This window comes from Harpegnathos saltator, unplaced genomic scaffold (genome assembly GCF_003227715.2).
Source record: "Harpegnathos saltator strain DR-91 unplaced genomic scaffold, Hsal_v8.6 scaffold192, whole genome shotgun sequence".
In the NCBI taxonomy this organism is placed as follows: Eukaryota; Metazoa; Arthropoda; class Insecta; order Hymenoptera; family Formicidae; genus Harpegnathos; species Harpegnathos saltator.
The window spans coordinates 313,771-338,465 of NW_020229975.1; the positions used below are offsets into that span (position 1 = coordinate 313,771).

Genomic DNA, 24,695 nt, shown 5'->3' on the forward strand with positions numbered 1-24,695 from the left:
GTTCGCTCGTTGAAAATCGCCTACGGCGATACGTTGCCTTAATAATCCACGTGATGATAGGAGTCTTTGATAATTCACTGCTGGATTTCCTCTACTATTCGCTCATACTTCTAGACCGCCAAAAGAGCAAGTGTAACGAACGATCGAGTCATCTTGAGTACGATGCTCGCTTCTCTTTCTGCTTGTAACGCGCTCAAACGAAGATTAGCAGCACAATTACGTGGAACAACCCTTCCAGATTATATATGTAACTTCTGTTCTATCTTTTTTATATATCATTTTTATTTTTCACATCATTATACAGAGAGAGAGAGAGAGAGAGAGAGAGAAAAAGAGAGAGAGAAAGAGAGAGAGAGAAAGAGAGAGAGAGAGAGAGAGAGAGAGAGACAGAGATCAAGTTTCATCGAGATATAATTTAACACAAGGTGCTTGTGATCAGAGCCTTTAATCCCACCGCTGTGTGCTCGAAAAGTAAAGAGATAAAAAGAATAAAGCTGGCCGGCCTAGGTGCGCCCGAGGCGACGAAAAGAACTGATTAGTTCCCATTGTCGCTGGCTCATATGTACACGAAATAGCATGTACGACGACGAGGTTAGGTAGCGGAGAAGCGACGGCAGGAAAGGGTAAGGGGAGCGTAGAGGATAGGTGGAAGTTCGATTCGGGGCGAAAGGGAAGGATTAATGGCGCAGGCGGGACACACCGCGGCCATAAATCGCCGGCACGGCCAGGAATTACCGGCTCGCAACTTGCGAAATATGACGGTCTCATAAATCCGAGTCCGCTGGCCCGCGCGCCTCCATCGACTACGTCGACTAGCCTCGCTTCCAGTCTCGCTCCGTCCTCCTCCTGCTCGCGCGTTAACGCGCCGCGAGATGGAGGATACGAGGTGCACTCTCCCGGCGTATATACGTTTCAGCTCGGCGTGCAACGGCCATTTATAACTTGCGCGCCTGGAAAAGCGAGGTCCATAACCTAATACGTTCGTTCCGCTCGGCGTGAGGAGGTGAGAAAGGAGTTAAACAAAGAACAAGATACAGCGGCGGCGTTGCGTGGAACGGCTTGGTGTCGGATGAAGGCAGTACCGTGTTGCGACAACGTAGCACCCGACGAATTTATTTCGACTACGCAATTTTCTTCGACGTTTAAGCGGTCATACAGCTATGTTCACGGTAAGACGTTTGGAGTTCTTTTAAAATCGTTATTCATAGACCGATATTATATTTGAGATTATTCTAAGTTTACCTGAAGATGCGCTACACAGCTATCAATACACCCTATTTAGTAGATTGGTCACATATAACATGATTATATGTGACGGATATGTGATTATATCTTTCTCTATTAAGCTGGGCCGGAAATGGATGTCAGACGATTCATGTTTATATTTAGTGTTTAGTATTTTCAATATCTGCCGTCATTACTACTAAGCGTTTGAAATAATGTTAGTAAACCTTGTACATACATAGTAATCCTCTTTAAACTCGCTATCGTATTTAGTTCACCTTCATAACGGCGGTATTCCCTAACGTGGGTGGCTCTCTAATCTCACTAAATCTTAATAACTCTACAAATCATTTTCCGGGACAATTTCGCGAAAATTACGGAATAACTCAGCCGAAAGCATTATCACGGCTGGAAAGTGCCTCAACTATTGTACTTCGCTTAAGCCGCTCTTTCATATGCATAGCGTGTTTCATGTAGTTGTATATCACATAATCAGGAAATTAATTCCAACACGAGGTAAAATAGCAGTGTGAAAGTATTTTCTAGATCAAGTATTTACCTAGCTATTATGTTTCATGTATGTTTAATTAAATAAACTTGAATACCATCGTATTAAATGTCTGAGGTCAAGAAAAGGGCCAAAAAGTGTGTGGCGCAAGACATCCAGACATTAATTCAGTTCCATTATTTTTTTTTACATGTAACATATAGTCCCAACGTATGCTGTAAACAACAATTCACCATGCAGTGTTAGCAATATTCTTACGTTCTCCTTCAGTAATCTTCAATATTGAAACTCGATTTTCACTACGCCCCATATTTAGGTCTTAGATCAATTCACATGGCTTCTGACTGAAAATTATTAAATGACAATAATTTACATCTATAATCGTTCATTTATTGATTTCAAGCACTTTATCAGCCAACCTGGGTGAAACAATTATTTCGAACGACTTTTATCGATTTACATATTGCATGCTTCCGTGAATATGTACAGAGTGGTTCAAAATTACCTCTACGTATTTTAATACCAAACATTGGAACCGAAATTAATAATTACGATGGTTGCGCATGAAAGCGCGGATAATTTTATATAACGGAAATACATTTACCAAAATTATTTCACACGAGTGAAAATACTCTTAATTATTTCCCATCGTTAATTATTGATTTTATATCTAAAAATTTGGATGATCCTCCGGACAAACGCATGAGATTGTAGAATGCGCGAATCTACGAGACAAGATGTAAAATCTCTCAAGTTTTTGTCCAAGCACGTTATAGAAGAGTCACGTAATACGCGAAACTTCACAAGAGGAACATTTTTTACGGATACACATGGGTTTCGTGGCGGATTATATCCCGCGTTACCGCGTACCCGATAGATACGAGCGGTTGGACAAATTTATTACAGCGCAATATTGGCTTCATTAGTTTCCCTTCGATTAAAGCGAGATGAGGGCGCAAAGTGATAAACACATATACATGTTGGAAGGCGGGTTGAGCTCGTTACCATTCATAACGTTATCTCGAATCATAAAGTATCTCGCATTTCATATCTTCGATTCCTTCTCGTATCGCATTAACGGCTGGCCGACAGGCCTAATCGACCGTTAATCGAGCCAGCAACGGGCAAGTAGCTTTAACACGAATGAAACTTACGACTTGACAGGTGTATTTTATGTGTTGCGTATATAAAATACTCTTAAAACGTTCGACGGGCATCAACGCGTGGCGCTTCTGTCGTATCTAACAGATAATCTCGGACTGTTGGTGACTTCGGATTACGCAATCTCTTTTATGGGGCGTGTATTATTTCTGGATTTCTAACGGCAGCATTCTCGCTAGCATGTTAGACAGATTTTTGATATTTCTTTTTCCGCCTCTAGATTATTCCATACTTTGCGTCTATGGTTCTTTCTCATATCTCTTTAATGATCCGTTCGTCAGGTCTAATCGATAATTGATCGGCCATGCAACAGGTAAATTGCTCTTGTAGAAACGGAATTTAATAGACACATGCGCAGCTTGCGTCTAATACATAAAACACGTTCTTCTGTTCATGTAGCTCTGCGAGGTATTATTTATTTACAGGATATTCGAGACTGATGTAGTTCTATGAGTACACAAGTACAATCAGGACAATCATTGAGTCAGGTAGGAATATATTTTGGGGATTTTACGTGATTGATCAATATAAGAACATGTACGATGATCCTTGTGAAAAATATTTCAATAATACCTATATATATATATACGTAATATATATCCTTACGAGGCCTGAAGGATACACACACATGTCGTCTCTAGGAGATTTGTAAAAAGTTTGTCCTACATTTCACATCTTCCGTTTCCTCTTATATCTCCATAATGGCTGTCAAGCAAAATCGACCGTTAATCGTGGGGAGCGGGAGAGGGGGGCAATAGAGACGATTAAGCTTAGCAGAAACGAGACTTATCGTCTGACAAGTATACGCGCTGTAATTCTTCACGATAATAGTGAAAAGCGGGGCCCAGCGAGAGCCTTAAGGGCAGCTACGGTGGCACTAATTGACGGGTTGCCAGTTACAGCTCGAGATGTGAAAGTCCCCCCGACGGAACCGATGTCGCCTTCGGGAACGTACTTTCGGTCTTTCACCTCAACACCATAATTAATCTACGGCTTGTTACGTTGCCGCCGAGAATGCGCATTGGCCGTATGTGATCGAACTTGGACTGATGCCTGTGTGTCTTCTCTCTGAGTAATTTTGTGTCTAACGAATTGTTACGCTACCTATTAATCCATCCAATTCAAATTATGCTAGAACGTATCCAGAGACGTATCGAAGAACTCGGAGACTTCTCGAAGATTCGATGACAATAATGTTTAGACAACACAATCCTTGCTTTTAACAGTTCTCCAACGAAAACTCCGCCGTTATTCGATGAATGAAGATGTTGGGGTTCTAAATGTGAGCGTCGATAAAAAATTGGCAGCTCAATGATTATGACCGGACCGCAATCCAATAGCTGAATCAGCACTGGCTGGCAATATGGGACCGATATAAGAAGTTTAACATCTAGTAACACCCGAGTACGAGGTTGATCGGTAAAACCCTGTATAATGGGCATTTGAACATGAGGTATTGTGTGTGTTTCGGCCGACGTCCATAACGCGCATGCAGCGCGTGTGAGGAACGTTCGTTACGCATCTAGACGCTCGTTAGTCTCATTACGCATTCGCCGAGCGTCATCCGTAATACGGACGTTACTCTCCGGCCTGAATGTAAATCTCTCCGCAGTTTCACGCGAATTACGAGAATTCGGAGCGCGGAGCTACGCGTGGTAGGCTGCAGGTTGCGCGGGCACGCGATGTTTTCTGCATACCGGTTGCTATTTTCGTACGTCGACCGGGAACCGGATGGTCGACGACTCGCTTTGAGCGAGATATCGCGATGCCGACCGCATAAATCGACGGTAGATACGGTCGTTGGTCGCGCATACGCGCTCACACGTTTTGAACGCGGGTTCGGGTGCCGTTCGCTTCACCTCGTCTCGTCTCGCCTCGTCCCCCTCGTCTGGTCTGGTCTGGTCTCGGCTCACCTCGCCTGGCCGTACTACTTCGCTCGACTGCGTCGGCACGTATACATATATTGAAAGTAATCTACTGTCGGATTACTTTGACGGCGCAGCCTGGCCCTAAGCGGATCAAAGGGACTTCTCTCTTTCTTTCATCCACGCGGCAAGGTGCCGCGCGTCCCGCGCGCGCTCGCCCTGCCTACTGCCTACAAGAGGGTAGAGAAGGCTGTACTGCTACACGCGGAGTCGCGTCGTCTAATGCGGCATTCGCATTAAAGCCTGGCGATCATCCTAGTCGTGTTCTGGCCTGCCTTTCATCTCACGCTGATTTAACCGTGCTGTAAAAAGAATTTACTGGATCGTATATATCCGCGCATCGTTGGTGGGACTCCGACCGGAGTTGAAAAGCTGCGGCGGAGGGCCAGGCGGCGGTGTGTGGGGTGGAGGAGAGGAGTCTGTAGGAGTCACACATCGACTGGGAGCGAACAAAAATAAACGCTGAAAGGTTTGTCGTGGCGCGACGGTTTGCCCTCGTCTCTTTCTCACTTTACGTTTTACATCCTCCCTTGGCGGTCTCGCGCGGCCACGATTTGTCCCCGACGACGAGCCATGACACCGTAACTACGTATACACGAGAACGACACATCGATGGTTTGTCGAGTGAGTCACGTGTCTTTGACGACGAAATGCACGATTTCGTCTACGCTCTGCTTTTCCGCTTGCTTGTTTTCGACCGGCTTTTTATGCGTTTATACTCGCCCGCGCGTCGACTCGATAGAGTCAGCTTTATGTGTCGCAGGTGCAGGATGCTTATGCTCGATGTGTTTATGTGCAATGTTTTTGGACGCGTTCCGGAATCAGCCGACAGCGCTGATAGTGCTGTTGCTGGAAAATCAATGTATCGCGGCCGTTTCAACTCTCAACGGATTAAAAATCGGGGATTCACTTGCGTCACGTGCTATCGATGCCTCGTGGTTGCAGTTGCGACTAACTGTAAAATATTTATATTAAACGTAACACATTACCTGTACCTCTTTATAAACAATCATCATCAACTTATTATCACCGGTAAAAAAAGGAAAAACCGATGTAACATACAATACGCAATTGAGTACCAGCGGAATTAACGAATAAATCATACACAGCATATACAGCGCGAACTAACTGTGCAGGCTGTCGACTGTTGACGTCTGTAACTTCCGTTGACTACATATTTATCGAGTAGTGAAGCTGGCGACCCTAAGATAAGGTAAGCAGTATCGGCGAAGGGAAAGGTGAACGAGCGAGCGTGGCCAGCGTGGAGATTAAAACCTCTCTCACTCTCTCTTTGTGTAGCATAATTGCGCTCGTGCTATGAAGCGCAATCCGAGGGTGAGATGCAACATATTGCCCGTAGCCGACTCTTATCGACTGGGGGCAGACAGGCGGACTGGTAGGAAGGTCGGCCGGCTGGCTGGATGGTGGGCAGATTTACGAGGACCGCTCGGATAGCGAATGATAAACGCAAGTCGAGATAGCTTTATTTATTCGCTCTGTGCCTACCTTCTCCCGTCCCCCCCACATCTGCCGCCCCTTTCGCCGCTTCTATATGCCAGTCGTCAGTATTGCAATGTACAACGAGAACGCAGCGCGACGGCTCTTTGACGTAATGACTATGTTTCACGGACACACGCTGGATAGAAAGGACAGTTTGTTCATTTAATAATGCTGTCTGCCGTTCTTATCTAAAGTGCGTAATTTCATCAATAATAACTGCTATTATCTGACGAGTCTACCTCAAGAGAAATTCATTGGACTTCATCTCGAATTAGTCAAGTTTGATTGTGCGTGCGTTTGATAATTAACATTCGGAAAATAAAATCTCGGAAGTTTATGAGTCATATAATCGTGCTGATTTCATAGCGGAAAATTAGTTTTGTTAATGCTACATATATATATATATATATATATATATATATAAACTCGCAAATATCGATTATAAATAACAGGTTATCATAATTAATATGTTTAACAACTTTCCGATATCTGCTCGTTGTGTTGAACACAAATAATTTTATCGACCTATGTGAAATTAAATTTTCCCCGACAATCGTTACGAGAACATAAATCCTTGTCAAAGTCAAAGATATGATAGCCGTTAATAGTGAGACAGGATATGGTAGCAACAACTCTCACCATTCGCGAAACATTTATTCTGTGCGCGAAGCGGAACGATTATCCATATTACATTACGTGATTTGCACAGTCTGCGGTTTCATTTACAAGCAAAAGGAACAACAGTTGCAGAACTGCGCGCGCGTTGAAAAAAAGAAAATTGCGCTGGTCAAAATATTCAAAGGTAAAGACGAGGCTGGTGATGCCAGCACCATCGTCGTCGTCGTTACCGTCATCAGCAGCACCCTCGTGCGCCTATAATTGGACATAGTGACGCGGACTGGCGTGAGTCGGTGCCCAGAGAGACAATCAAGATTATTATTGTGGCGTATGCAACACGCGCTCCGGCTCATGAGGAATAGGGCAGGTGATGATAATGGTAAGTAGTAATGGTAATAAAACTGGGAATATATCTCGGTATTCAGCCGCACACCACTGGGACACCGCTGCGAGATTATTGTAACTAATTAACATAGCGATTAATTCTCCGCTGTCCTCGGACCAATTTTCACGCTAGTAATTTTCCTGCAATAATCGACTGGTTACAATACACAAATTCACCGTGAAACCATTCGTCGATCGTTTGCAGACTGGTTTGATCGACATGAGAATGATCGATTGCCCGCGCGGTTAGTCAGGCATCAAATTTCCCCTCGTTGTTAGCTGTTGTATTTTGATGTAAAGAGGATGCACGCGGTCTGCGGTTGACATTAACTGATTTTTTTTTCTCGGTTGATTTGAATCAACAAAACCTTTTCCCGAATGATTTGTTGTTATGCTGAACGTATAACACTAGAAGTTATATACATGATCTCGGCCGTGCACATTGAAACGATGACGTGCTAAGCTAATACGATACGTACCCAAAGGATGTATCGTATTGATACACTATCGTTTAGATATACCGTCGAAATGAAGTTAATTTAGTAACAAAATAACTACTCTGTAAGCATATTTAACGATCGATGCCAACAAAATAGTATAGATGAGTACGCGAAGTGACGCGAAAATTATAGAAAGTGACATAAGAGTGGTACGAAGTGGCACACTAATGATATCGGAAAGTGATATCGCAGCGATCCGAAATGATTTACGCGCAACACGAAATGAGATGGCACGGAATGACATAGGAGTAATACGAAATAATATGAAAGCGACTCTGTGTGATACGGGAATTGCCCATTCCAATCCGTTACCCTGTAGCGATACTCGATGGTCTCTTTAATTTCATTGATCCCGTTACTACGCAAATGACTAATTCAAATTATTTCTTCATTTATTACGATCAATTAAAAATCACTGTTTTTTTTTTAGATTACTTTTGATTCGATCAAGTACAAAGTTATACCTGCGTGTTACTACATGTCGCATGTATTTAATTTAAATTTAAAAAATGTAGAATACCTAAAAAAAATTTTTAAATGTTGGTAAAACGATATTATTTGTTTGTAAAACGATATTACCACATATTATTCTTATACAACGTGTGTTGTACAATTGTAAAACAAATGTAAAATTAATAAGAAAATGTGAATCATTTACAAATAGATATGTTATAACTAAGTTGGTGCGAAGGTGCTGACATGATGGGTAGGCGATCTCTCTCTCTCTCTCTCTTTCTCTCTCTCTCTCTCTCTCTCTCTCTCTCTCTCTCTCTCTCTCTCTCTCTCTCTCTCATGTTTTGTAGAAAGTTTCAGGAAGACATATACGGATCATAATTGTTTGCAGCTAGTAATAATTAATGGTATCCAAGTCGATAAAATCGTAACGAATATCATAAATATACCAAGCCAGTTTAGTACGGTCTTATCGAGCTTTCTACTCGTAATTCAAACACACAGAACGAATAAATTTTCGACAGCAATCAGCGATGTAACATTTCAAATCAGCAACATGTACATCTAAATCCTAGCGGCCTGAAATAGTTGTTTTTTCTTTACTAGCACTCACATGACTCATTATTGTTGATGCTAAGAAAATATAATTGCACAGATGTGTGTATCCAATATCTTGCAAAGTATTTTCTCCTTCGGTAAACGTGTCGATACTCGACCTCGCGTTAGAAAGCGTATGAGCTGAGGTACTGATTGCTATCTATTGTATTGTATATGTCATGGCAATCTCAAAGTTTAAATATGTTGGAAACGAAGAAGAAGATGATGCGTGCTAGTCGTAAGATAAACGGTGCATAGAGAGACAGTTGCTATTCAGCAGAGCTCTTCCGAAATGATCCTCATAAGCTCGGTATAAAATAACTCCATTTTCGCACTGGCATTGCGCCGCTCAACACCTGGAGTAGAAGTCACGACGTAAACGTGGCATCGCCGTAAGTAGAAAAATGCGAAGACGACGTTGCGTTTATGGAAATGTGTCTGGCTTATCTCGTATTCGCTAGACAAACTGAAAGTGCAACCTGTTTTTTCTTCTTCATATATATTCCAATATATCAATATGCGACGTGCGCACATACATTCCATTTTTAATATTATCGTTTTTGTTGTCAATGAAGTATTTACTTGAGAAGCATTAATGCATTATTTTCCTAGAAATTGTTGCACTTGCAAGAACAATACATTCTCTCACTTAATTATCTCTTTACGCCAGGATAACAGAAAACAAAAAACCACAAAGTGTGGTGAAAGACAAAATAGAAGAAAAGGAATACAAACAGACTGCAATAACAATGGACGAACGTGCGCTAAATGAAGCGAGGATTTATCGAGAAAGAAAACGACCTGAGAGCGCACAACAAGAGCCACATAGAAATGGACAAATCAGGTTTAATATGGTTAAAACAAAGGGGAAAAGAAAAAAGGGAATGAAAGTTAAGCGTCTTAAGAAATCTCTAAGTGAATGAGCAGAAGAAGACAGAGAATCACAAGACGAAAGGTACAAGCGGGATGACAAAAGGACGGAAACGCGCGACTTAACGGAGTTAGAACGAATAGAAAGGAAAGAGTGTAAGGAGGATAGACTTAGGTGACGGCTGTGATGGGGAGCAAGAAGCGCAAGAAGGAAAGAAGTATATCTGACAGACACACAGAGAGAGGGAGGGGGAGGTGAGAGGAAGGAGGAGGAGGAGCGACAGAGAGAGAGAGAGAGAGAGAGAAAGAGGAGATAGATTCGCCTGTCCCACCGCTTGTCCCGCCTGTCCGTGCGCTGTCGGCGGCATGCTTCATGTCGAGCTGACAGCTCGTATCTACATTCTGCTCGCGAGAATCTTTATAAGCGTTCGTGGGCGACTGACGAGCTCGATGACTGGCGGGCGTGACGCCTGGTGCCTGGCCTCACTCTGCTTGACTGCCTTCCTTCGTACCTCGTTACGACGTGCCACGGCGTGGCGATGCGAAGGCGAAGGGAACGAGACGTGGACTTACGATGCTTAGCCATCGCGCGGCACAGCGCTTCGATCCGACACAACGTCATGAATTTCCGTTGACGCTTCAACGTCCCTCCCGCGTTACTAGCCGATCTACTGCAACCGTTATTTTGTTTTCGAATCAAGAAGGCCTGGTGCTTCATTGTTGGACGGGAGTTGTACGCGTACACGCGTTACGTTCGATTACACTTCGTACTCTGTTTGGGAACGTTCTGTTATGTTGTGTATTTTTCCTTCGTTATACAAATGTGTGTGAAACAATAGTTGGGTGTAATTCTATTGAGTAGTGTCGCACAGACGCGTAGCTGCATAAAGCTCTCAAATAAACGGTGCAAACATATATAGGCGTGCGGTGTTTTTCATTGGTCTGCCATCGACTGGAGCTGCGTTTTGGTTGAGTTATTAAACGAACCGTAAATTCGATGGTGTCTCATGTCACCACGGTATTGTGACTTTCAAATGAATGGAGGTTTCGGCAGTGCTGAAACTTATTTATGAACCATTGTGACGTTAGAGAGCGTAACGCCACTCCCGCGTTACGAATTTGTGTTGTAAAGTTTCTGTAGCAGAAATGTTAACGGATTGTTTTGCAATGGATGTTAATGGATGTTTTGTTGACCAAGGCATATTCTCAATGTTTAATATTCTAAATATTCCCGTGCGTTCCGCTGAATCGAGGTATACGGCGGAATCTTGTTCGCAATTTGTCATCAAGTAGATTAATTATCTGCGATTACGATCTAAGGGAGAAACTAATGTAATTTAAACTTGTCATTTTAATTTATTGTCTGATTATCTCGAATACTCGTGGATAAAGCTGATGTCATTCGCAAATATTTTTCAAGCAGGTTGCAAAACAGCTTTATCACCAGCAAGCGTGAGCAATAATCGTTTCGTACTGACTGCGCGGCGCTCTTTATGATCTTTAAATCGTGCATATCGATCACACAACGCAGCTCGTGAAATACGACGTTTGAGATCCACTTTAGTCAGCTAATAAGAATTAATGCGTTTGCATTTTATAGAGCATCTTTGAACTAACGCCAAAAGTCAAGAACCGGTTCCACAGGCCTAGGATGCATTGAGTGGTTGTCGCAAATTCGACCTTAATTAATTGTAGGAATGATAAATGGCGCGCCTGCGTCCGGCGTGTTTTGTGTCTTCTCGGACGTCAGCGACATTGCATAGCGTTCTCCGTAGCTGCCAGTAGACATTCCATATTTAAGGGCCGGGGAAGAGGCTTAATTAGAGGACACGCGAGAGTGTCGGCATTGGACGCCTTTGATTTTGTAACGTATCCATTAGCCGAGTCTCGCCTTTGTTATCTGTCTCGCAATACACGTTGTGGCAAGAATTGCAAGACGCGTATCGTACCTCTGTACTTTTTTCTGTTATTTTTAGATTTTTAAAAATACGCATTTAAAAAAAAACGCGGAATATGGATATCTTTTAAATATTGTCAGATTTTGCTGATGTCACAAGTCAAGTCAAAATGCACAGGTCTTATCAGTGACATTTTTGCGCGACAGAAATAAGCTACGGCTACTTCGAGCTACTTAAATGCGCTTCGTACGCCTCGAAATTAAGTTGAGAAAACGCGCTTAAGTGCACGGTAGACACGCAAGAGAGATCAAAGAGACCGCGTGAGTGACGGGAACCAGCTGGCGAGCGATGTTCTCAAGCACCCAGATTTATCCCATCCGTTTTCTTTCTTTCTGATGCTGCTCAAAATATTGTCCTTGCTCCCCTTTTTCATTTACTCTCTTTCTATTTCTCGACGCTAAAGTCATCTTTCCAGTTTTTACTCATTTCTTTCGTATTCTCTCCTCACTATTGTCGCAATAAAACTTACAAGTGTATTGCAGCAATTTTCAAAAAAAATTATTTTTTAATTATTACTTTTTATTTAAAAATTATTTTTTAATTTATTATATTCAAAATGTATTATGTGCTATTTTGACGTATGACTACTTCTGAATAATAGGATACGAATATTTTCCACCTTTTCACACTCTTGGTTCATCTTATAAAAGTGTAAAATTCAAACGCAACGCGCGCGCGCCCTGCACAGCTCCCAATGGAAATACAAATTGTGCGAATTCTATTGGGTTGATGGAGAAGACCGTAGTCGTCGGGAGAATGTCACGAAAGATTGTGGAGAGCAATGGCGTTGATTGGATCGCTTTTACACCTTCAGAAAAGGATTTGCCGAGGTCAAAATTGTCGCTCCCTTGTGGCCAATCTTCAATGTGACATCGTTCGATCGCGGTGGAACACGTGCTAGAACCGCACGTCTTTAAAGACGTTCGTCGAACGACTGCTCGGTAATAGGCAGAGGGATTTCTTCGGACGCCTTTTCGTGTTTACCTTCCGGATATTAAGCGACTGGTCGAAAACAGATCCTCGCTGTACGGGGCGAGGTACATATTTAATATGTATTTAATACACTTTCTTTTCACTCGGGCATGCTATATTATGATGCAGATATAGCTACACCATTGGCACCATGGGCACTACACGAAGTGCGTGTATGGATGGTTGTTTAGGATTACAACACACAGAGATAACCACCAGCATGCGATACATAATGCAGCAGGCATTGTGAGCCATACCGCGCCCTCCTGCATACAATACGTTCTACCGATGCATTCTATTGTTGTCTTTCGAAATAAACTCAGTCAGCCACCTCCCCAGGGCTCTATATTATCTCCATACGCATAATACATGTTGCATTCACGACTCTCGTTTAGCTTGCCACTTTACCTTGACGTATTTGGCTGAGCAGTCGTCTTTGAGACGACTGTGTTAACCTCACACAGATCTTATTATTATTAAAATTATCCCGATAATATTTCAGAGGATGACTAAGGGTGTGCGCGTGTATTTCCAAGTGTTTTCTGTTGTACTATAAAGTCACATCTCGATTCGCCAAAACATAACGTTGCGCAAAGTTTCATGTTTCTTCCGTCATCGTTTCATTCCGTTGGGGATATTGAGAGGGAATGAAAAGAATAATGTTTAAGTATGACTATTTATTAAATATATATATATATATTACTAGGCTTTTTTTATGTATATTTTGAGGAATTCAATAAAATCGCGAAATAATCGCGAAATCGGAATGCAATTAATAGTTTTCGTTAATAAATGTTATAAAAGCCGTGTCTAAAGTAATAATTAGAGGCACAAGGCGTGTATCCGATAATTTTGGATGTTGGGCCCATAATAGCGTACAACGTCTTTCGATGTAAACCATCAGCTTACACCATCGATTATCCTTTTGCCAAACTCCGCTCGTTGTAAAGGTACGTCGACGGACACACAGAGGCAAGCGTTCTCTTTTGTCGTGATCGAACAAGAGCGGTCTTGCGGATGGCGTTCGTCAAGGCTTCTCTCCATCGGATAACTGGTACGGCGTCTCTCACCTGACAGGTTAAAGGAGGAGTCGGGGTGGTATAAGCCATAGCGGAGGGAAGTGACAGGCGGTGTATAATATTCGGAACTAGGCTCCGGGGTATAGACCCCGGTTCGTCGTGGCAACTAAGTACCCCTTGGGGAGACGTAATCCGGGATAAGCCACGATTTGTTTGCTTGTCGTTAGCATCACTGGCGTTTGCTAATCACTGGACATTGTTCCGTAATGGATCTTCAACGATCTTCTTCACCCAATTGACGGTCGATTCCTCGAAACTTTTCAAGCTCACTCTCGATCGGGCCCGACAAGCCCCTTGATGGCTTAACTGATTTCGTTGACACTTTGCAATAAGTCAAAATCTTTTGAAGCATCTTTAGAAGATCGGAAAGGAAGACATACGTAAGCATATGTCAATTGAGAAATCAATATACACGTCGATATTTTTCTTTGAGAGATTTCATTCGTTCAAATGTCGGTTGAGATATCAGACCTTCAAAGTAGTCTTTTCCAAGAATTCACAATTGAGTTCAATCCTTGGCCATCAATAAAACTTGATATCTTGCATTGCAATGTCGTCAGATGTCAGATGTTTTTTTTTCGCGACTTCGAGACGCCAATCGTGCTTTATGTACATGGTTCGGTTAAGTTAGGATTAGGTTAAGGTTAAGGTTGAGTTAGGTCAACCTGGGTCACTCTAGGGTTAGGCTAGGTTGAATGAGATTAGGTTTAAAGATCAAATAGCTGGACTATTTGATATGTGCACATTGTCAATTCCAGGTTACATTTACGCTTATTAGTTTGTATTAATTAAACTCTCAAGTGAGATACGTCAAGTAAGAAAACGTGCAATTCTTTTCTTTGACAGATATTTAACACACCTTCAATCTCTTGGCATGTCAAATAAAATAGGCACATATGTCACGCACAGCCACAGCACCAGTTAAATGCCAACGTAAGAGTTTAAGATCGATATAAAAGTACGCGCGAATCCTGAGTCAACTCGACGGTTTTAAGCATAGCGGCGGATGATACCATCGCGCTGCACTCTGGGCCCGATATTACATCCGATAAAGTCGACGAAGCAAAGCGTACGAGCCGGCTGTCACGCAACGTCGTATTCACGTCGCCATGCAGGACGTTTCGTGCAAACTGGAACGACCGCTTGTCGCGGCGTGATATCGCTGGGACGCTGTTTTCCAGCTCGTCGGCCCGCTCGCACGACGTATCGGCATAAGTATTTCAGCCTGCGTTGCGTCTCTAAGCCTCGCAATTTATGAGTAAGTAGGAAGGAGCGTTCAGAAACGTAAGCCGGCCGTTTTATCGTACCAGGCACGAAATGAGCGAATGAGTGAAATGGACCGACACTGACAGGCCCGCAAGTGTCTGTCGTAGAAACGGAAGGTGTTGTGCTCTTGTGTGGGAAGGTTTGTACACGAGTGGAGAGTACCGTGCCCAACGTGATCGGTCCTCGCGAGATTCTCGACAACGCCTCCGGTGGTGTGGCTTGTTGCAGCACACGGGGCACGGTACGGCGCGAAGGACTGTATAGACGTGGCCCGACGACCGCCGCCGCCGTCGCTGCCTCTCTCAAGCCGCGCGGCATTATTTATCACGACCGCCGCAGGCGCGCAAGCGGCAACTTTGTGTCGGCTCGGCCGCTCGCAGCCAGAATCGCGATACAGCCGGCCAGATATCATTTTATTATACCTGCGGAGTGAGCGCGGAGGGTAGTTTATCAGCAGCCGAGTGAGCTATGTTTCTCTCCTTCTTTTATCCACTTGATACGCTGCTTCTCACTCTTTCTTTCTCCTTCTCTCTCTCTCTCTCTCTCTCTCTCTCTCTCTCTCTCTCCCTCTCTCTCTCTCTCTCTCCCTCTCTCTCTCTCTCGCTTGTTCGACGCCTCTTTCACTTCTTCCACTCGACCTCTTTGTTTCTCTTCTCTCTTCAGCTACTGCTATCTCGTTTTACCGCTCGCTACGCCAGTCCGTACCGCGCCGAGCCCAGCCGCGCCACACCGCGCCAGGGAATAATATAGTGCCGGCGGGTTCTAACGGCGGTAATGTATGGCCGACACTCCGGGCAAAAGGGGGGCAAACCAGCCCAGAGGACGCCAAGGGTGAACAGGCCGAGCCACTCTGTCACGCAGTTTTCACTGAGCGTCTCCTCTGCTTCCTCTACCGCCTCCTCCTTTTCTCCTGTGTCGAGAGATTACCGCCTCCGATAATTACGACGTTTGCACCCACCGGGGCCGATTTGTCTTCTAGGTTCGCGGAGGGGACGCGGTTCAATGTCGAGCGTCACGCTCGCGCAAACGTTCATAGCTGTTGCTCTCCACCCTTTTGGCACTCAATGCAGATGCAATTATAAGAGCGAGGCGTGAAAGTGCACACTATCTTTCATCACCGATTGGAAAGAGCCCTTTATATGTTTGTTTTTCTAGATGATTGCCGATTTCACGGATTTCATTCGTATTCACGCGTGTGCTCCTTTGTGATGATGTGCTTTTCGAAGGAGATGCGTTTCGACGAATGGGGAAGAAACAGCAAATATTTTATAGACGAAGAGGCAGTTACATCGCGATTTTTCGTATATAGATATGCAGGCATTAAAATTAATTAAAAGGAAACAATGTTCGTTTAACTCGAAATCAATAATAAACTCGTGTAATGAAATCAAAGTGTAATGCGGGCGCAGCGTGCGCGAAGCGTGTCTGGCAACGTATAAAAACGCGTTAATTTAAATACTTATCTACACCTTGCACACCGTTCTCCAGCTTCAATCTCGCGATGTAATTAATTTCGTAATATTCCTTGACTTTGCCTCGCTTAATTGCTCACAATTAGCTGGAAAGCGGCGGTGGCTGCGGTACCGGGAGAGGGAGAGAGGTGAAGAGATGACGCGATATAGAGAGAAACGGAGAACTTCCAAAAGGAGCAAAGAGAAAGGAGGAACAAGGAGGAAAATAGGTAGAAAGAGATGGAATAGGAGAGGTAGAGGAAGGTAGAGTAAAAGAGAGAGAGAGAGAGAGAGGGAAGGGGAGGGAGAGAGCTGCGTAGGCGCAAAGCAGTTAGCAGCTTCTCGGATTCCGTTAAGCGTTTAGTGGTAGAACTAATTACCGCTTGAGTTTCAAGGATACGTTCAGTGCAAAGCGGATGCGATTGATACCATGCGGTCGCGCGTGTATTCCATACTTAATACAGGGTTTCTCATAATGATGATGTAGAAAGTGTACCACGGAGTTTTTGAATCATGAAATGAAGTAACATTTTTTCTTTTACAAAAATTCAAATGATACACTGTTTTCTAGTTGTTCTAGTTGTTCAAGTTTTTTGGCAAACCTGATTTGACGAACGAAAGATGACCGATGCGTATTCGTTAGATCTAACTTGACGTGTGTCAGTCCAGGACGTACGCTTCGACCGTTTTTCATTGGTAAAATATGGTTTACAAATATAAATCTGCGTGAATGACTAAACATAAAATGAAGAAACAGTGCGCTACTTTAATATTTGCGAAAGGAAAAAGTGAAAGGGAAAAGTGTAGCTGTTCAAGTTTGGCTCGAAGGTACCATAGTGCATGTATTTACTGATTTCATTATGACACGCTCTCCATCCCCTCTAGATTGCTATTCCGTCATTTTTGCGTTTTGCGGACAGAGATCATGATCCTTCTGGCGCGGTAGCAGATCTCGACTCACTTTCGCCAGGAAAAGGGAGTTGGTGAGCAGCCGACAGGAGAGAATCACGGCGGGTCGTGTCCGTAATTAAACTGACGCGAATGGGGCTAATAAATTCGTGCGAAGGCATAAAACGAGTCTTGTAACTCTATCGAGGTAATTGCGGTGACCACGCCTCGTTGCCGCGGGGTTGCAGCCAAGGTTCTCTTACACCTTTTCGCATACCCCAGGCCGATATACGCTATGCAGCTCCTGTAATATCCCCGTTGGGGTGTACCTTGTCAAAGCCGTGGCAGAACCAGCGTCAGAGCGAGAACGAAGAACGAGAACAAACAATTAACGAGCGGCCCGTTAACCCGTAACGTGTCTATTCAATGCAAACGACGTACTAATGAAAGATAAATCTTGCTGCGTGGTCACTGAGACGCACGCGGAGCTGTATATTACAGCGCGCGTATATCTTTCGTGTACATCTCACGTGGGACAATGTTCAGCGGTGTGCGAACGTGCGCGCGCGCGCTTTCAGCCTACTGTTTTACTACAGTTCTTATATACGTTTCTCTGGATGCTAGGTTAGATAACGGTAGGCTGGTTCAAAGCGAGCGAGCGAGAGAGAGAGAGAGAGAGAGAGAGAGAGAGAGAGAGAGGCCCGCTGAAGAAAAAGTTTGTTAGATGATGAACGGATGTTTCGCCAGCTGTATAATTGGCGGGATAAACGCGATCGCAACACGTTTCTTCTCGAGATGGATTTTGAAACGGACGTAAATTGTGGGAACGATCGCAGCATTTTCATCTGCTTTGAGAAGTTTGTCCAATTAAAGAGCACTGCGATCTATTTTGCTACGCGATGGGTATATAATGTGCATTTTCTCTTTCTTGACGCTGGATGGGATATTCTCTCTCACAGATGCAATTAGCATGGCAATGTGGTCCAGCTGTCAGTGTGTATCCACCTTAAGCTTAAGAAGCCAACCGGTTCGGCCAGAGACAAGATGGCCGCTGTGAAAGCGTGCGAGAAGGGTGAAGAAGAGGGCAGTCAGCTGAGCCTGGAGGTAGGTAAGCAGGAGGTAAGCAGGAGGCAGGCAGGCAGGCAGGCGGGCAGACAAGCGTGCAGGCAGGGTGGGCACAGAGCGATCATAACTCAGGTGGCCGCGGACAAGCAGCGCTTGTTCCGTGCATTCGGAACACGGAACACACACGAGTTCGCCGACGTTGTGCACGATGTGCTGTCCATGAACGCCCGGAACACACGCTTCTTCTCCCTTGGTCGCGCACTGTGGCTTTCCGTCTTCCTCCCCGTTTTTCTTTCTTGCCGTTCTCTCTCCCTCCCCCCCTCCCCCTCCCCCTCCCCCTCCCCCCTCCTCTCACTCTTTCTCTCTTTCGCTCTTACGCTTTTGCCGGAACGTTTGGACGTTCGTGGCGTGGACGGTGGCAGCCGCGGCACGCCAACACAATCCGAGGATCTCTGTCGTGTATACTCGAGTGTAAAAGTTACTACAAGCTTACGCGGCATACAAATCTTATTCTTACATGTGATTATAGATGCAGTAAGACTGTTTCATGAACTCTCCAATCTTTCAATCTCTTGACTGCCCATAGCGGCCTATATAGTCGGGGGCCGTGCATTTCATATCACACATAACACACACGCGAAGAATCTGCGCTCTTTTAACGTTAATATATTATTTAATGATCGAAAAATACACACTAAGTAAGTTAGTAAATCTTGAAGATACAATCTCGATAGGCACCTGCCGAAACTGCTACTACGTCCCCTATTCCCCCTATTTCCCCTCTACCGAGAATAACCCATTAAGGGTAATAATGCATTATACGCGGCACTGAATGGCTCTGAATGCATCGAAAAGTGTACATCGCCTCGTCTGCCAGTACCGGAATCGACGTTTGCGGCGAATGTAAACTGCCAAGTGTGAACGTGACTTTATTCGGCGACGAACATTTCTGTTATCGACTGTACAAGGAGCTTACACCGTCGGCCGAAGAAGAACCGGCTACGTGGTCGCCAGCTCGTGTCCGTCCATCCGTCGCGCTACAAATGAAGACTTTAAATAATTTAGTCGCCGGCTGTAAATCCCGTCGGGAAGCGACGTTAATCGATACACGCCGCCGTGTACCGCGCCGTTATACGGCCCGAGAACATTTATGAATGCGCGCTATGAATCACGAGATAATAATATTGCGTGCGCGCGTGTGCGTATGTGCACGCGAGCTCTCTCGAAGCACCGCGCGCACGTCGTTAAATATAGTCGCGCCTTAATGCCCGCGCATTGTGCGAGGGAGCCTGTTATAGCGATTATATTTTTCGAGAGCGCGGAACCGTCGTAACTGTCCGGCTTTGTTTTTACGACGTTCGGGAAACACTTTGTCCAGCCGCGAAACGCTGTCGTCGGCTGTGATAGCCGCGCTTCTACTGAGAGCTGTTTTGCAACAGCGGGGATTTCGGGGGCGTGAAAATTTACGCGATCCCGAAATGGACTGCGTAGCGTTGCTGAATTATTCGACACTCTGCGGCCGTGGAATATCGAATACTACTTTTGTTCCATGCTCGCTCTATGTCTGTTGGTATTCTTTGAAATATATATTTGGTAACATCATTGGTCAAATCTCATCGCCAGTCGAACAATTAAACAACGGCGTAGAAAGAAAATCTCGCACGGTTGCTTCATGTCGGCCCGTCCTCGTGTGAATTGATTCCGATTATTCACAGAATATATGATATATATATAGATTGGTGAATCAACCCTTAAAGTTTCAACTAAAAACTCGCACAGTATGTATAAATGCATCAAACATAAACCATGTTTCCACCATGTTTAATAGATTGCAATAAATAAGGGAAATTGTTCCGATAACCGAATATTTAATTAAAAACCCGATGTATCATCTTCCGGTTCCATTCATCCATCCTTGCTATAATCATTGCCATGACTTATATTTGCATCGATCGAAACCGCTGAAGGGGCTAGGTCTACTGAATAAACCGGGTGTGCCAAAATATTCCAACCTATATTCATTATCGCTCCCTTTGCCGATTCGCCAACACGGGGCCTAGCGTAGTCGTCGTAATGTACCGGAATAATTGGGGGGATCATTTGAGCAATAAATGACCTTCTAATTTCCTCAATCGGTAACAGTGGTAATACATGGTAATTGCTGGGATATTTTTGTCAGGTTAAAAAGCAGAATCGTGCATATGCATATTAAGCATTTTATGCAGCCGTTCTGTTTACCACTCTTCTTGAGAATTATGTTAATTTGTACGTTACATCGTGCTCTATATATTCACAACTGATGACATATCAAAGCCACGCGAGAAAGGGTTATTAATTACCGGTAGTTTTAATCGAATAAATTTCTATATACGCCTAATAATTCATAATCGAATTACGGGCAATCTTTACACTGGGGCCGAAGTCGTTTTCGGGCAGACACGGAGGATCGATTTATCGGCAGGGAACGACGCTAATAAATTACGGTAATAGCATTAAGATAGATCGACGGATAGGCGCGTAGGCGTGGAGACGCGGCGCGGCGGCGGACAATATTTTAGCGTGCAGTAGCTTTATGACCAGAGGTTACGAGCTAGGAAGAGCCATAACGCCTCGTATCTTCCTACCCTCGCACCCCTGGCGTTCCTTGCATTTGCGGGAAAGCTCGGCACGGGTGCCAATTCCTAGGAGCGTATCGGACCATAAACTGGGAACGTGATGTATGTTACCTTATACCCCGTTCCTTCGCGATACCTCCTCCGCCCCTCCTGCGATCCCGTCTACACTCTCGTGCAACACGTCCATATTGCTGCTCTCATTACTTTAGATATGTGCCGGTGTGAAATTCGTTGCACTTGACAAAGCGCCTCCTGTCGGCTCGATATACATTTTTCTGTCTGAAAACCACGATAGGAGAACGCAAGACACACACACACACGAAGGCGGTTCTCTCTAACTCAGTAGTGGAACGCGAACCGTAATCGTCGAAACTTACCAGGTGACGTTAATAGTTTTCTTGCGTAACGGTATTTGGGATTGTTATGCAGTCCTATTGTACCGTAGTCAGTAAGGGTATACACTGTACTTTTGTACGCTAGTGATTTGATATAAAAAGCTAAATTCAAGCTATAACGCTAAATAACAAGATTATTGGCTTCTTGGTTGGTTAATGTTTCTGAGAAAGACATTGGAACTATATATTACGTATATATAGTTAGAACTATATATTACGTATGAAAAGAATGATTATAGTAGGCCAAGATGAGAAAAGTATACAATTGTAAACAACAAAGAAAACTGACAAACAATCGGTGCTTTGGCATTTACGACAAAATGACAACATTTCCGCTCGTTTCTACTCGTTACAATCGTGCCGATTCATATTGTATTAACGATACCATCGATATGTTACTACAAAGCCGAGAAATTCGATCGCGCTGCCGCGGAAGAAAAAAAATAAAGGTGCATTAGTTTCGCCAATGTGCAAACTTGCCACATTGGGATGCGCTGGGCAGAGGTGCATGAGAATGTATAAATTTCCATTCAATTAAAGGATTATTTTCGAGTCAAATAACGACGAGGCTCATTATTGTCGCGTGCATTGGTGTGACTCTTATTTCGATCGGCTATAAGTGGGACACAGGCGGTAGAAAACGGTACGCCAATATGAATAAATTAAACTATCCCGTCGGCTGTATATCGTAAGCACAAGTCGTAACACTCAGAGGCACGGTAATGAGAGTAAATCACGGATTTATCGCCGCCCGTCGGAGATTATACGGTAAACACGTACGCGGTTTATCGTCGGTAACTGCGCCGAGCCATCGTGAACGCGCGCGCACGTGACGGCCCATATTTTTCGTCACCTAAATGCCGAAGGGGAAGTTTCAACACCGATATAATATTACTGTCCTATTCACTCTCGGCGACCTTTCCTGATGCAGACTTGTCCTCCCCCCGCCTTCTCCGTCACGCGCACCCTCTCTCTCTCTCTCTCTCTCTCTCTCTCTCTCTCTCTCTCTCTCCATCTGTATACGCCGCTGTTCAGTGGCGTATCTATTATATTTGCCGTTTATTTTACAGGAACATTAACTTTTGCGCACGCTACTTCCATCTATATTGATTCAGAGCACGATAAAGTGTTAGTGTATATTGTTCTTTAAAATTTATTCCGTATTGTATCATTCGCATGTGCTTCAAAAGTTTCAAAGTATTGCGAGCAGCTTACAGAAAAAAAGAATCGTGAAGTTTGAAATATTTTATTATAATATTTTACTCTTTCCTTTGGTTAAGCGCAAGTTTTAATTTAGTTTCGCTGTTATAAACGGTAATTCGTTACTAAGCTCTGATAATTGTGTAGACACGCCGACAAGCGGGAATACATTTGGTGCGAATGGAATTTTTACACCGTTTTGTACAACATAATTTCCAAAGCGATACGCTTTATCATTTTGGAAAGAAATTTATGAAACAACTCGAATCCCAAACGGGTACTTTCCCCAAAATTACGGCACTGTCGTTGTCGGAGTCCTTCCTATTCACGACGGTCGTACGTACACGCCTATGGACTTGGGATGTGGCTATAAATTAGGTTTTATGAGGGAGATAAAATGCGCGTTATTATCTAAACGGCGACGCCTTTACAGAGATCGTGGCCTACGCTATTCTTTGACCGCGTACGTGTGTGCGACCCTCAGCACGAAGGTATGTGTGTGCGTGTACCGCGCGGAAAGGCATTCACCCTCGAATGCGTCGTCTACGACGATCCCTACGTAATACGCATAGATTGACTGTCAAGTTCAGAGAATGAATAGGAAATTGGATTGGGGAAACGATAACTCGACGCGACAGATAATCTTTATCGTGTAATATTTCCACATTTTCGTTCTGGAGTTTTTCCTCACCGTTAAAAGGCACGTTCGTGCAGTTTACGTTTTTTTTTACGGAGAACAGTGAATCAGTGTATCGTTGATCAGTGTATACTGACCGTTGTTAATTCCCTGGCTTGTAGATCACTGAAAATATTCAGTCAAATGCCTTCATATTCCAGGAATTCCAGAGATAATCATCCGTCCGATTGCACACTTTCAATGACTAAGTCTAAAACGATTTTTTGATCGCGCATGACTGATATATTATTATCCAAGTTATACTATCCAAGAAAAGGCGATAGAGTAAAAAAGAAGAAGACATCGGGATATTTACAGAAGCAGAAGAGAGAGAGAGAGAAAGAGAGAGAGAGAGAGAGAGCACATGTCTGCCTAAATCAACAGAACGAGGATACAACGGTGGAAACATTAATCACATCGTATTTCTTAGTCCTCATATATCAACTACTATCCAACGGTTGTAAAGATTCGCAGACAAAGATTTGTTGTTTCGACAGCACGGATAATTTGACTGCGAGTTTGTCATTAATTTTGGCACGACAGCGGTATAGAGACAAATTTATTACTCAGCACGCTTTTGCGATTATAATATTTTTGCGCAACGAGCAGTCTTGGGTGAGATTGTAAAGTATGATGAGATCCACCAGATCACAATTATATAATACGTTTACGTAGATTAACTGACACACATTCGCAATTTTAACAATCGACAAACGTTACGCGTGTCTCAGTCGATTTCTTTCCTTACGACACTTCAATTCAATTGCGCTTTACTTTAGACTAGATACAATTTCGCGGGTATGTTGTTTATTTTGGATGGCACGAAGAACGCAAGGCGACATAACGTTGTGATGATGCTACAGATTAATTTTTGATCGTGATGTCGTAGAGATGATATGGGAGCTTACAGAATATAATCCTGAAAGACGAAACGCGCGCGACTTACGAGCGCGTGGCGACGTCCGCTATAATTTATAACGCCGGGCCTCGCAACAAGAGCAGCCAGAAATGACCACCCAGTGGCAGGGTAAAGGATGTTCAGTCATAACATCTGATGAAGCGAAACATTAACGAGGCGATATATCAGTCGGCTCTTATAGACGCATGCGTGGGCGGCATCTTGGGCATCACCCAGAGAAGAACGAGCATAAAATGAAATGTGAAAGAAGTAATTCCTCAAGACTATCGGTTCCCTTCATCGGAGCGATAAGACATCATTTGTATTATTTACGATTTCGGAATATGTACGAAAAATAAACCGTTATCGAAATCGTTGAACCACGCACGTGGTTCAACTTATGTCACAGCATCTTTATACATGCATGTTTCTTTATACATGCCTTTTCTGCCTAACCGCCGGTGTGAAAATGAAAAAGCTACGAGAAAACAT

General features: G+C 43.9%; 1 protein-coding gene across 1 annotated transcript in view; it reads left to right on the forward strand.

Moving 5' to 3' along the window:
• Window positions 1-447: 447 nt before the first annotated feature.
• The window catches only part of LOC112588342 (uncharacterized), a 28,911-nt gene continuing 4,663 nt past the window's right edge, over window positions 448-24,695 (forward strand). The window contains exon 1 of the mRNA XM_025297909.1: window positions 448-1,169. Within this exon, the coding sequence (XP_025153694.1) occupies window positions 1,070-1,169 (100 nt within the window). The 5' untranslated portion in view covers window positions 448-1,069. The remainder of the gene's footprint in view (window positions 1,170-24,695) is intronic.